The 14051-nt window shown below is 44.5% G+C and overlaps 2 protein-coding genes and 1 long non-coding RNA gene across 3 annotated transcripts in view; 1 reads left to right on the plus strand and 2 right to left on the minus strand.

Moving 5' to 3' along the window:
• Positions 1-2972, minus strand: part of atrip (ATR interacting protein) — a 46437-nt gene extending 43465 nt beyond the window's left edge. The window contains exon 1 of the mRNA XM_036984286.1: positions 2283-2972. Coding sequence (XP_036840181.1) covers positions 2283-2595 — 313 coding nt within the window. The 5' untranslated portion in view covers positions 2596-2972. The remainder of the gene's footprint in view (positions 1-2282) is intronic.
• Positions 2973-3611: 639 nt separating this feature from the next.
• si:dkey-42i9.4 (B-cell translocation gene 1) lies at positions 3612-5253 on the plus strand. The gene is given in 3 exon segments (NM_001160529.1): positions 3612-3647; positions 3827-3952; positions 4597-5253. Coding segments are annotated over 2 exon segments (522 nt in total). The 5' UTR covers positions 3612-3647; positions 3827-3834; the 3' UTR covers positions 5001-5253.
• Positions 5254-7365: 2112 nt separating this feature from the next.
• Positions 7366-8962, minus strand: LOC118965396. The gene is made up of 3 exons (XR_005052725.1): positions 8548-8962; positions 7676-7808; positions 7366-7505 (listed from the first exon to the last, which is right to left on the minus strand). It is a non-coding gene; the product is annotated as an uncharacterized LOC118965396 (long non-coding RNA).
• Between the last annotated feature and the right edge of the window lie 5089 nt (positions 8963-14051).

The raw sequence follows: 14051 nt of genomic DNA on the forward strand, positions 1-14051 counted from the left end.
TCTGATGTGTGGAGACTTTTCACTGCAGCTAAGGTAGAAGCAAAAGCAGTGTACATTTGCAAATACTGTGCCAAATCATGTGAAGAATGCAACAAAGACGCAGAATCATCTGGCCAAGTGCATAAAGTTCCCTCCACGCTCACAATAAGCAACCTCTGACAAAAGTCCCTCTACTTATATTCAAGGTGAAAATTATGAATCGGACACCTTATCCATAGCAACAGCTCATGGTCCTTCTGGAATCAGAGGTTTTTTGGATTTAATGGAATGGAAGTCAGAGAAATGCTGATGATTGTCTTGCTCGAGCTGTTTATGCTACTGGTTCATCTCTGATGCTCACAGGCAATGTGTATTGGAAGAGATTTCTGAATGTTCTTCGCCCAGCATGCATCCCTCCAACCAGATATGCTTTATCTACTAATTTGGTCCCGGTCTCTACATTGCAGATGAGCTGAAGGCAGTCATCAATGACCTTGGACCACAGAAGGTATTTGCACTGGTGACAGACAATGCTGTGAACATGAAGGCTGCTTGGTCTCAAGTGGAAGAGTCCTACCCTCACATCACACCCATTGGCTGTGCTGCTCATGCATTGAATCTGCTCCTCAAGGTCATCATGGCACTGAAAACATTGGATACACTCTACAAGAGAGCCAAGGAAATGGTTAGGTATGTGAAGGGTCATCAAGTTGTAGCAGCAATCTACCTCACCAAGCAAAGTGAGAAGAATAAGAGCACCACATTGAAGCTGCCCAGCAACACCCGTTGGGGTGGTGTTATCATGTTTGACAGTCTCCTGGAGGGGAAGGAGTCTTTCCAAGAAATGGCCATATCACAGTCTTCCGATATGGACAGCCCCATCAAGAGGATCCTCCTGGATTATGTGTTTTGGGAGAGAGTGGTAAGCAGCCTGAAACTCCTGAAACCTATAGCAGTAGCCATTGCACGGATTGAGGGAGACAATGCCATCCTGTCTGATGTTCAGACTCTGCTTGCAGATGTAAGAGAAGAAATCCGAACTGCCCTGCCCACTTCACTATTGCTCAAAGCAGAGGAAACTGCTGTTCTGAAATACATCAGAAAGCGTGACGACTTCTGCCTGAAGCCCAAACACGCCGTAGCGTACATTTTGTACACAACATATGTCATCAGCCACCTGGTGGAAGGGACTTTGTGGATCTGAGGCTCTTTCCCCTGTTGCCTCCATCATCGTCCAAATCCCACCAACATCAGCCGCCTCAGAGCGCAACTGGTCTTTGTTTGGGAACACACACACACACACCAAAGGACGCAACAGGCTGACCAATACAAGGGTTGAAAAATTGGTGGCCATCCGGGCAAATATGAGGCTTTTTGAGCCTGGCAATGAGCCATCCTCAACAAGGTTGGAAAGTGACAGTGAAAATGAGGCCTCAGAGTCTGATGTTCAAGAGGTGGACATTGAGGAGGTCCAGGGAGAAGACATGGAAGCCTGAGAGGAAGACAACCAAAAGCTTGAGTTTCTAGACTATCATTTTACAGATGTATGTTGAAAACATTTTTGGGAGATGCGATGGATCATTGGGGATCCTTCGAAATTCCCTTTCTTTTGTTGTTCAGTGAAATCATCCCATTTTTAGAGTCAACTCGTTTAATTAAAAGTTAAATTCGTAACTAAATTGTTTTAAAATGTTATATTGGAAGGATTTAATCATTTGATAATATGTCTACTTATGATGAGGTAAAAAGGTTTCTCTCTCCATATGATATAGTAAATAATTCCAATGCAAAAAAACATTATATTTAAATTATATTAATATTAATTTGCATATATTGATATTAATTTGCATATATTTACGTTAATTCCCATATAGTCCCGGTAATTCCCACAAAAAGTTTCTACCTTTGAATATTCCCCAAAATGTGCAACCCTAGGCACATCATGAAGGCGGTTGAGAGAATGCCAAGAGTGTGCAAAGCTGTCATCAAGGCAAAGGGTGGCTACTTTAAATATCTCAAATATAAAATATATTTTGATTTGTTTAACACTATTTCGGTTACTACATGATTCCATATGTGTTATTTCATAGTTTTGATGTCTTTACTATTATTCTACAATGTAGAAAATGTTTTTTTTTAAATATGAGAATGCCTTGAATGTGTAGGTTTTTCTAAATCTTTTGACCGGTAACGTTAGTGTATATTCCTGTCAGGAATGGAAGAACATGAGGCCAATATATATTCTGTCAGGCATAGTTAAGTGCTTTAGGCCACAGACAGTACATTTATTTCAGAAGTCTTACCGAATGTGTCTTTACATGGTAACTCGGGGATCTCTCTGTCTCTCATGGAGTTACTCCTAGCCAGACCAGAGGGTTGTTGTCTGCTCCCCGAATACGGCTTCGTCGACTCCCCTGGTCGAGGACCAATGGGTCCCATCCCCGTCCCTTTGGAGCTTGGCCCTGGTCCTGCTAGATCCCCGTTGACGGCCTGTGATGCTATAATATCAATCTCTTCCAGATCATCCTGGGTAAAGTCATCGTCACCTCCGAAGGGGTCGTTACATGGAGCCGCAGGGCTCACCACCTTGAGGCGCTTGCGGGGTGGGTACGCCATGTTACCGGGCCAGGGGTCCGACTACTTTTTTTGCCACTAAAATTACTAGAAAACGTGTAGCTTGGATAGCCAAGTAGAAACTTTTTAGCTAGCTAGCGAACTTTGGCAAGCTAACTAGCGCCAGTCAATGTGGGTCAGGGAACTCAACCATTCAACCTGAACCTCTCCGGTATTGCGGTTCAAAGCAAGCCTCTGGCTAGTTATTTGTCGCACGTCTCACAATTTAGAAGGCATTCCTAAAAATAAAATAAAAAGTTCACAAAAAAATAGCTGCAGGCTAACTCAGTTAGCAAGCTATCAAACCATCTTTCAAACGTTTTACAGAATGAGCTAATCACAACGCTGCTTATTCACGACCTCAACATAAACAGCGATCCTATTGGTCTAGAAAGCGCTCCGCGATAAAAACTGTATGGATCGCCAAAAGGGACAAAAATAACAACGCCGAGTTTTGCCATCTCTCTCTCTTTCTCTCGCTCTTATCTTATCCTTCTCTCTCGAAGCAGACAAAAAATCTCCACACAAAAAAAGGGACAGAGACAGACTTCTTAAAAATTGATTCCCAAGAGATTGTTTACGCAACATTTCATCTCAGTGAATTAATTCAATCCATGACACATTGTGTCAGTAGTACATATCAGATCATAAAATAAAGACATTGAAATACTTCGCCCATATGTTTTATTTTTTTGATGGATATTTGCGGTGATATCATTATGGCATAATTCTGTGTAACATTTAGTGAACAAAGTTCAACTACATTCTCTCCACTTACACAAAAAGGAGAGAGTGAAATCTGTATGACGTCATAGGTGATGTGTGACAGGATTGGTTGCCTGGGGTTCTGTGGGTACTCCAGAATGTTTACCAGCTGAGCAGAAAAAAGAAGCAGTGTTGTGAGCGCCAAAGACTACACTGAAATACGTTGTTTTTTCTCCTCCCCCCCCACCACACGTAATCTACATTTTCCCCCTTTTCAAAATCTCCTAGTCATATTTGCAAGGAGAAGAAGCGATACAGTAACTTTTTTTTACCTCCTGATTGTAGACCAGGTTTGTTTTATTTTTCTTCTCGTGTCATTTACGTTAATAATTGCAACAAAGAGAGATGGTGTCGGGTCGTTATAACATTGTTATTACCTAGGTTGTTATTTCCGTTACAATCTTGGTATAAATGTAATTTTAGTTTGATTGTGAACTCATGTTCTCCGTTTGTTTACACTGTGAGACAGATATAAAAATGAAAACGGAGGTATCCACAGCAGCGAATTTCATCTCCAGATTACTGAAAACAACTGGACTGCTATCCGAGGAGCAACTTCAGCATTTCAGCTATTCCCTCGAAAAATCTCTGGGAGGTAAAATGAATGGGGAATATCACTGTTCATGCATAGGGTAGCCTATAAAAATCACCAGACAAGTATGCATTCCATCACACGGTCAGTAACATTTTTTCAAATATTTTTTTAAGCATATCAAGTAGAAGTGTAGGGCTACAGGCTAAGAATGAACATTAGACTGTCACTTAGCTAGCTAGCTACCTGTAGGACAGAAAACATAAGACACCAGGATAGGACATAATGATCATTGTGTGGATTGTTTTGTTTTGTAATTGCTGCTGATATTCTTGCTATTAAAATCTTCAATGGTGATTGATGTCTGAGTAGCAAAAGTGTCTCTCTCACACACACACACACACACACACACACACAATGACAAAACATGAAAGACAGAGAGCTAAAATGGCTGTTTTGACTGCCCAATCCTTTTCTACATCACACGGCAGGGTAGCCTAGTTGGACTAGTAACCAGAAGGTTGCAAGTTCAAACCCCCGAGCTGACAAGGTACAAATCTGTCGTTCTGCCCCTGAACAAGGCAGTTAACCCACTGTTCCTAGGCCGTCATTGAAAATAAGAATTTGTTCTTAACTGACTTGCCTAGTAAAATAAAGGTAAAAAAAAAAAAAAAATCCTGACATGACTTTGTTGTTTATTTTTGCAGAGCACTACAAACACCACTGGTTCCCTAACGCTCCCTGCCGGGGCTCAGCTTACAGATGCATCAGAATCAACGAGAACCACAAGATGGACCCAGTCATCGGTGAAGCCGCCGGCACCATCGGACTGACCAGAGAACAGCTCTTCACCCTTCTGCCCAGTGAGCTTACCATGTGGGTGGATCCATACGAGGTGTCATACCGGATAGGGGAGGACGGCTCCATCTGCGTTCTCTACGAATCTGAGCCATCGTCATCGTCAACACAGCCTGAAACAGCCTCTATCCAGAGCCAAGGGGACAGCAACAACAGAGCCAGTTCCGGCAGCTGCAAAGGTGAACTGAGAGTGGGGATGGGGAGGTCCAAAAAGCCCAAGTCCTTCACCACGATAAGGATTTCCAGCAGCTAAATGTTTACCTGCCCCATCCACCTGGACACTTGGACATAGGTCAGACACACATATTGGTTAGAATAATTGTTTATTTCTTTCTTTTTTTAAATATTAAAATATGGTTTAGTACTCTGATTATCAACGTGTTCACCTTTATGGATACTACACTACTATTTTGAGATTATTGACAGAAAATTAATTTTAGTGTATGGTCTTGATGTTGCTAATTTATATACAGTATATTAAAACACACGGCATTTGAATGCTCATACGAATGTCGTAAGGCTAATGATTTCATCAAACATATGATTGGATTGTGTCTGCATCCCAAATGGTCAACTGTGTGACATTGAAAAGGGAGGGTCTGGGGGAGGCACAGAAAGCAACGTTTCAAAATATAAACCGTAAAGATGAAAAAAAACATTGTTTGATATATTGATAATACAGGACACAGGAAATGCCTTTATGCCATTGGTTTTCCAACCAGGGGTACTAGGACGATCCACAGAGGGTACTTAATGAGACCACAGTTACTGGTTAAAATGTACATGAGGGGGTACATCAGGGGTACTCCGGGCAGAGCAAACTTCAGTTGGTGGAACCGTAACAGCCAAATTCAGTTGGTGGAACCGTAACAGCCAAATTCAGTTGGTGGAACCGTAACAGCCAACTTCAGTTGGTGGAACCGTAACAGCCAACTTCAGTTGGTGGAACCGTAACAGACAACTTCAGTTGGTGGAACCGTAACAGACAACTTCAGTTGGTGGAACCGTAACAGACAACTTCAGTTGGTGGAACCGTAACAGACAACTTCAGTTGGTGGAACCGTAACAGCCAAATTCAGTTGGTGGAACCGTAACAGACAAATTCAGTTGGTGGAACCGTAACAGCCAAATTCAGTTGGTGGAACCGTAACAGCCAAATTCAGTTGGTGGAACCGTAACAGACAACTTCAGTTGGTGGAACCGTAACAGCCAAATTCAGTTGGTGGAACCGTAACAGCCAACTTCAGTTGGTGGAACCGTAACAGCCAACTTCAGTTGGTGGAACCGTAACAGCCAAATTCAGTTGGTGGAACCGTAACAGCCAAATTCAGTTGGTGGAACCGTAACAGACAAATTCAGTTGGTGGAACCGTAACAGACAACTTCAGTTGGTGGAACCGTAACAGACAACTTCAGTTGGTGGAACCGTAACAGACAACTTCAGTTGGTGGAACCGTAACAGCCAAATTCAGTTGGTGGAACCGTAACAGACAAATTCAGTTGGTGGAACCGTAACAGCCAAATTCAGTTGGTGGAACCGTAACAGCCAAATTCAGTTGGTGGAACCGTAACAGACAACTTCAGTTTGTGGAACCGTAACAGACAAATTCAGTTGGTGGAACCGTAACAGACCACTTCAGTTGGTGGAACCGTAACAGCCAAATTCAGTTGGTGGGACCGTAACAGACAACTTCAGTTGGTGGAACCGTAACAGACAACTTCAGTTGGTGGAACCGTAACAGCCAACTTCAGTTGGTGGAACCGTAACAGCCAAATTCAGTTGGTGGAACCGTAACAGACAAATTCAGTTGGTTGGAAAGTAACAGCCAAATTCAGTTGGTGGAACCGTAACAGACAAATTCAAGTTGGGGGGACCGTAATCGAAAAAGGTTGAGACCTACTGCCTTATGTTACGTTGATATTTGACATATTTAGAACTTTCAAGTGAGGTAAAAAATCTAAAAGGTTGTTTTGAAATATATTTTAATAAAGTTAGAAAAAACGTTATGCCACAGCCTAACTTAAAGAATTAGAATAAGTAAATAAAGTAAATCACTATAAAGTGAAATCTAAATAAGAACACAAAGTCATGAGATCTCCATTTTGCAGTAGAATGGCCTTACTGAAGAACAGTGGCACCGTCATATGATGCCACCTTTCCAACAAGTCAGTTCGTCAAATGTCTGCCCTGCTAGAGCTGGCTCTGGTCAACTGTAAGTGCTGTTATTGTGAAATGGAAATGTCTATGAGTAACCATGGCTCAGCCGCAAAGTGGTAGGCTACACAAGCTCACAGAACAGGACTGCCCAGTGCTGAAGCGCAAAGAGGGTCAAAATGATCTGTCCTTGGTTGCAACACTCACTACCAAGTTCCAAACTGCCTCCGGAAGCAGAGTCAGCACAAGAACTGTTCGTCGCGAGCTTCATGAAAAAAAAGATCCCCAAGCGTATCGGCTGGAGTGGTGTAAAGCTCGCCACCATTGGACTCTGGAACAGTGGAAACATGTCCTCTGGAGTGATGAATCACGCTTCACCATCTGGCAGTCCAACGGACTAATCTGGGTTTGGCGGATGCCAGGAGATCGCTATCTGCACGAATGCATAGTGCCAACTGTAAAGTTTGGCGGAGAAGGAATAATGGTCTGGGGCTGTTTATTCATGGTTCAGGCCCCTTAGTTCCAGTGAAGGGAAATCTTAGCGCTACAGCACACAATGACATTCTAGACGATTCTGTGCTTCGGTCACAAACCGGCCCATAGCCTATAACAAAAAAGGGAGACAGAGATCAAGTAATAAATATATTTATTAACTATATACACTTGACAATGGTGTGTGTAGTCAGTAGTGTAAGTGAGTGGTTGCGTGCATAGATGGTGATAATGAGGTGTGTTGAGAGGTGCCAAAACAATCAAGCCACAAAATGTCACAACCAACAACAGTGTGTCTGCATGGAGAGTCTCCTCAAGGAATGGGGGAAAGGTGTATTTATCCCCGGGACACACCCCCCACGCCTAGGTGTGTCCCATCTGGCTGACGATACTCCCGGCTCCGCCCACTGACATCCTATTATGAAAAACAAGAGCAAAGAGTAAGAATTCGGGCAGACAGAGTGGGAGGGTAGTCACCCCCCCCCCCCCCCCCCCCAAAAAAAAAACTAAACAACTAATGACCACCAAGGACCCAGGAACACCACACCAACTATTGCCCTAGTTAACACTATCCCACTGCCCCAACGTGACTAGCATCCACCTGCCCCAACGTGGCTAGACTCCACCTGCCCCCACATGGCTAGCATCCACCTGCCCCAACGTGACTCCCATCCACCTGCCCCAACGTGACTCGCATCCACCTGCCCCAACGTGACTAGCATCCACCTGCCCCAACGTGACTAGCATCCACCTGCCCCAACGTGGCTAGACTCCACCTGCCCCAACGTGACTAGCATCCACCTGCCCCCACATGACTAGCATCCACCTGCAAGGTAAATTACAAATCCATGTGAGGAGCAGCCAGCACCAGAGTTGAGGTAAGCAACATCTTTGCATCTTCAAAAGCCTGTTGACAGAGAGGAGACCAGATCTCCCTGTCTAACTTTTAAGCATCAGCTGTCAGAGCAGCTTACCGATCACTGTCCCTGTACACAGCCAATCTGTAAATAGCACACCCGACTACCTCATCCCCAAATTGTTACTTACCCTTTTGCTCTTTTGCACCCCAGTATCTCTACTTGCACATCATCATCTGCACATCTATCACTCCAGTGTTAATGCTAAATTGTAATTATTTCACCTCTATGGCCTACCTCTCTACTCTTCTACATTTGCACACACTGCTGTTACAGGCCTGCTTATAGCCTGTGGCAAAAGTGAGGGGACACGAACAACAGGTTTAGGCCAATCAAAAAGGTTCTTTATTATAAACCAAAAACTATTAACTTTAACCAAAGGAAAAGGAATGAGGTGTGAAAGTATCATAATGTAAGGTGTATGTAAAGTGTAGGGATGCGTGAATCTGTGTGTGTGAACGACTGAGTGAAAACTATGCAAAACTACAAAGGAACAAACAAAACAGGATCATACCTGGAGGAGCAGAGAGAGAGAGACAAGAGTGGTTAGTGAAGCCGTTTAAATACCCTGAGCCCAGGTGGCTCCTCCAATCACTAACGACCCTCCTCTGCCTTCCGGAGGAACCGCCCCTGCACTGCAGAGGAGGAGCCGTGACACTATATAGTGCACTCTACTATATTAGCACCCTATTCCCTATATAGAGCACTACTTAGCACCCTATATAGTGCATTACTTAGCACCCTATTCCCTATATAGTGCACTACTTAGCACCCTATTCCCTATATAGTGCACTACTTAGCACCCTATTCCCTATATAGTGCACTACTTAGCACCCTATTCCCTATATAGTGCACAACTTAGCACCCTATTCCCCTGCACTGCAGAGGAGGAGCCGTGACACTATATAGTGCACTACTTAGCACCCTATTCCCCTGCACTGCAGAGGAGGGGCCGTGACACTGTACATAGGATTTTTCTATTGTGTTATTGACTGTGCATTTGTTTATGTGTAACTATGTGTTGTTGTTTTTGTCACACTGCTTTGCTTTATCTTGGCCAGGTCGCAGTTGTAAATGATAGCTTGTTCTAAACTGTCCTACCTGGTTAAATAAATGTGAAATAAACCGCCTTAGCTTTCAGCAAATCTGTCAGAGGAGCGACTACGGTAGAGAAGTTCCTACAGAAACTACGGTAATAACCAATCTATTCCCAAGAAGCGCATCAGTTCCTATTTAGTAGATGGCAGTGGAATAGCATCAATAGCCACCACTTTAGCCCGAACAGGATGCACTTCACCCTGCCCAACCACCTTACCAAGGTACGCAACGGTCGCCTGAACAAACCTCACACTTAGCCAGATTGCCTCACTGTCAATCTGCAGCCAGGTGTTCAAACAAGGCTTCAATACGAGACAGATGCTCCTCCCAAGTATCTGCATAAACCACTACATCGTTCAGATAAACAGATAAACAACCCAACCAGACCGGAGACAACCCTGTTCATAAGACGCTGAAAAGTGGCAGGTGCGTTACGCAAGCCGAAACCCATAACCGAATACAAGTACAGACCGGAGACAACCCTGTTCAGGTGCGTTAAGCAAGCCGAAACCCATAACCGAGTACAAATACAGACGGGAGAGTGTAATAAAGGCAGGGATTTTTCGTGCCCTACTCGTCAGTGGCACCTGCCAATAGCCCTTTAACAGTTCAAACTTCACAAGACCCCCACTTGTCACAACCCGGCTCTCAAACTTAGCCGCTCAGACCTGATCAACGTAGTCCTCCATCCGAGGAAGAGGAAATTAATCTGGCGTAGTGACATTGTTTACCTTATGGTAGTCCGTACAAAATCTGTTTGTCCCATCCGGTTTACTGACCAAGATACAGGGAGAAGCCCAGCTGGAGAAAGAAGGCTCTGCAATGTCACTATCCAGCGTGTACCTGATCTCAGCGTCCAGACAAGTCTGTTTTTCTGGAGAAACTCTATAGAACCGCGGAGGGATGGGGTCAACATTCCCAACGTCAATATTGTGTTCTATTAAGTTTGTAGGTATATCAGAAAGCAAAACTGGAAAACTCAGAATCAGACCGAACAACTCATCTCTCCTATAAGCAGGTAGATGAGCGAGAAGGCTATCCAAAAGATCCAATTTCTATGAATTTTTCAATCTACCCTGCAGTACGGAATCTTCTGCACCAGGGATCTGCTCCTTACTATGCACGGACCTAGCATGACAAGAAGAACCCAGCAATGTAAAAGTACCGGCCAAAAGAACAGGTTTACCATCCTCTGAGGACTCCCACTCTTCGGGCCCCAAAGGTAATGTGGATAGTAGGATTTTGGCAAGATTTTTACATGGGACAGTTGGTGCGCTTTCCTCCGTTCCGGAGGAGCAACTAGATAGTTTTTCTGGCGCACCACCGTTTATGGACCTTGAAACTTAGCTTGAAAAGGAGAACCAACCATTTGCAGCCGAGCAAGAACCTGGTCACCTGGACTAAAGTGACGATGCTCAGCTCGCCGATCAAATATTCCTTTCATCCTCCCCTGGGGAGATGATAGCTTCTCTTTAGCCATCTCACCAGCGACGTACAGGCGTCGCCGGAAATCACACACAGAAGATAACGGGGACTGAGGAGGACTCGGGAGACTTCCATACATCCTGTAGCACCGCTAGAAGCCCATGCACATTATGTCCGTACACCAGGTCATTTGGACTGAAACCCCGTGCTCTCCTGTGAAACCTCGCTGGTGGCTAACAGTAACCACGGCAACCCACACTCCTAATCCTTATCCATCGCCGTACAATTATCTCTCAACAAAGACTTAAGTGTTTGATGGAAATGCTCTAGCGCTACTTGACTCTTTCGCATGACAGGCGCTAGACAAATCGTGTTCAATATGGAGCCGTTGGAGAACCTGACCAAACAGATTAGTGGTGAAATCAGAACTTTGGTCACTCTGAATAACCTTAGGAATTCCAAACAGCGAGATAAAAGCTTTGACACGGTTTATCACAGACTTAGTGGTGTGTAGACCGGAGAGGATAGGCAGCAGGTCTATCCCACTCTGACACGTCACAGTGAACAGGTAACTACTACCATTCTTAGAGCGAGGCAGAGGGCCAACACAGTCAATAATCTGATACTCAAAACGTTGGCTGAGTACAGGACTAGGAAACAACGGTACTGGCTTAATAACGTGATTAAGTTTACCCCGTTAATTGACAGTTGTGACAGGTTGATGAACGCAGAAACATCCCTCTTTAACCTAGGCAAAAATAAATGTCTCAGTATGCGACTGTAGGTTCTCTTCACGCCCAGATGTCCAGCAACATCGTAACGACAACTCACAAAACATAACTGGTACCACAACCCGACTAATAGCCTCCCCTACAAAACAACTACTACAAGGCACCGGCTTCCTCTTCAGGACATACAGTGCCTTGCGAAAGTATTCGGCCCCCTTGAACTTTGCGACCTTTTGCCACATTTCAGGCTTCAAACATAAAGATATAAAACTGTATTTTTTTTTGTGAAGAATCAACAACAAGTGGGACACAATCATGAAGTGGAACGACATTTATTGGATATTTCAAACTTTTTTAACAAATCAAAAACTGAAAAATTGGGCGTGCAAAATTATTTATTATTTATTATAGCATTTCTCAACGGCTGGCCATGCCTTCCTCCTGGCTACTCCAACCTCGGCCAACAGCTCCGCCCCCCCCGCAGCTACTCGCCCAAGCCTCCCCAGCTTCTCCTTTACCCAAATCCAGGTAGCAGATGTTCTGAAAGAGCTGCAAAACCTGGACCCAAACAAATAAGCTGGGCTTGACAATCTGGACCCTCTATTTCTGAAACTATCTGCCGCCATTGTCGCAACCCCTATTACCAGCCTGTTCAACCTCTCTTTCATATCGTCTGAGATCCCCAAGGACTGGAAAGCTGCCGCGGTCATCCCCCTCTTCAAAGGGGGAGACACCCTGGACCCAAACTGTTACAGACTTATATCCATCCTGCCCTGCCTATCTAAGGTCTTCGAAAGCCAAGTCAACAAACAGATCACTGACCATCTCGAATCCCACCGTACCTTCTCCGCTGTGCAATCTGGTTTCCGAGCCGGTCACGGGTGCACCTCAGCCACGCTCAAGGTACTAAACGATATCATAACCACCATTGATAAAAGACAGTACTGTCTTCATCAACCTGGCCAAGGCTTTCGACTCTGTCAATCACCATATTCTTATCGGTAGACTCAGTAGCCTCGATTTTTCTAATGACTGCCTTGACTGGTTCACCAACTACTTTGCAGACAGAGTTCAGTGTTTCAAATCGGAGGGCATGTTGTCCGGTCCTCTGGCAGTCTCTATGGGGGTGCCACAGGGTTCAATTCTCGGGCCGACTCTTTTCTCTGTATATACAGAGTGGGGCAAAAAAGTATTTAGTCAGCCACCAATTGTGCAAGTTCTCCCACTTAAAAACTTAAAAAGTGTGACTGTTTGAGGTGGACAGGTGTCTTTTATACTGATAACAAGTTCAAACAGGTGCCATTAATACAGGTAACGAGTGAAGGACAGAGGAGCCTCTGAAAGAAGAAGTTACAGGTCTGTGAGAGCCAGAAATCTTGCTTGTTTGTAGGAGACCAAATACTTATTTTCCACCATCATTTGCAAATAAATTCCTTAAAAATCCTACAATGTGATTTTCTGGATTTTTTTTTCTCATTTTGTCTGTCATAGTTGAAGTGTACCTATGATGAAAATTACAGGCCTCTCTCATCTTTTTAAGTGGGAGAACTTGCACAATTGGTGGCTGACTAAATACTTTTTTGCCCCACTGTATCAATGATGTTGCTCTTGCTGCGGGCGATTCCCTGATCCACCTCTACGCAGACGACACCATTCTGTATACTTCTGGCCCTTCCTTGGACACTGTGCTATCTAACCTCCAAACAAGCTTCAATGCCATACAACACTCCTTCCGTGGCCTCCAACTGCTCTTAAATGCTAGTAAAACCAAATGTATGCTTTTCAACCGTTCGCTGCCTGCACCTGCACGCCCGTCTAGCATCACCACCCTGGATGGTTCCGACCTAGAATATGTGGACATCTATAAGTACCTAGGTGTCTGGCTAGACTGTAAACTCTCCTTCCAGACTCATATCAAACATCTCCAATCCAAAATCAAATCTAGAATCGGCTTTCTATTTCGCAACAAAGCCTCCTTCACTCACGCCGCCAAACTTACCCTAGTAAAACTGACTATCCTACCGACTTCGGCGATGTCATCTACAAAATAGCTTCCAATACTCTACTCAGCAAACTGGATGCAGTTTATCACAGTGCCATCCGTTTTGTTACTAAAGCACCTTATACCACCCACCACTGCGACCTGTATGCTCTAGTCGGCTGGCCCTCGCTACATATTCGTCGCCAGACCCACTGGCTCCAGGTCATCTACAAGTCCATGCTAGGTAAAGCTCCGCCTTATCTCAGTTCACTGGTCACGATGGCAACACCCACCCGTAGCACGCGCTCCAGCATGTGTATCTCACTGATCATCCCTAAAGCCAACACCTCATTTGGCCGCCTTTCGTTCCAGTTCTCTGCTGCCTGTGACTGGAACAAATTGCAAAAATCGCTGAAGTTGGAGACTTTTATCTCCCTCACCAACTTCAAACATCTGCTATCTGAGCAGCTAACCGATCGCTGCAGCTGTACATAGTCCATCGGTAAACA

Source organism: Oncorhynchus mykiss, chromosome 7 (genome assembly GCF_013265735.2).
Source record: "Oncorhynchus mykiss isolate Arlee chromosome 7, USDA_OmykA_1.1, whole genome shotgun sequence".
NCBI lineage: Eukaryota > Metazoa > Chordata > Actinopteri > Salmoniformes > Salmonidae > Oncorhynchus > Oncorhynchus mykiss.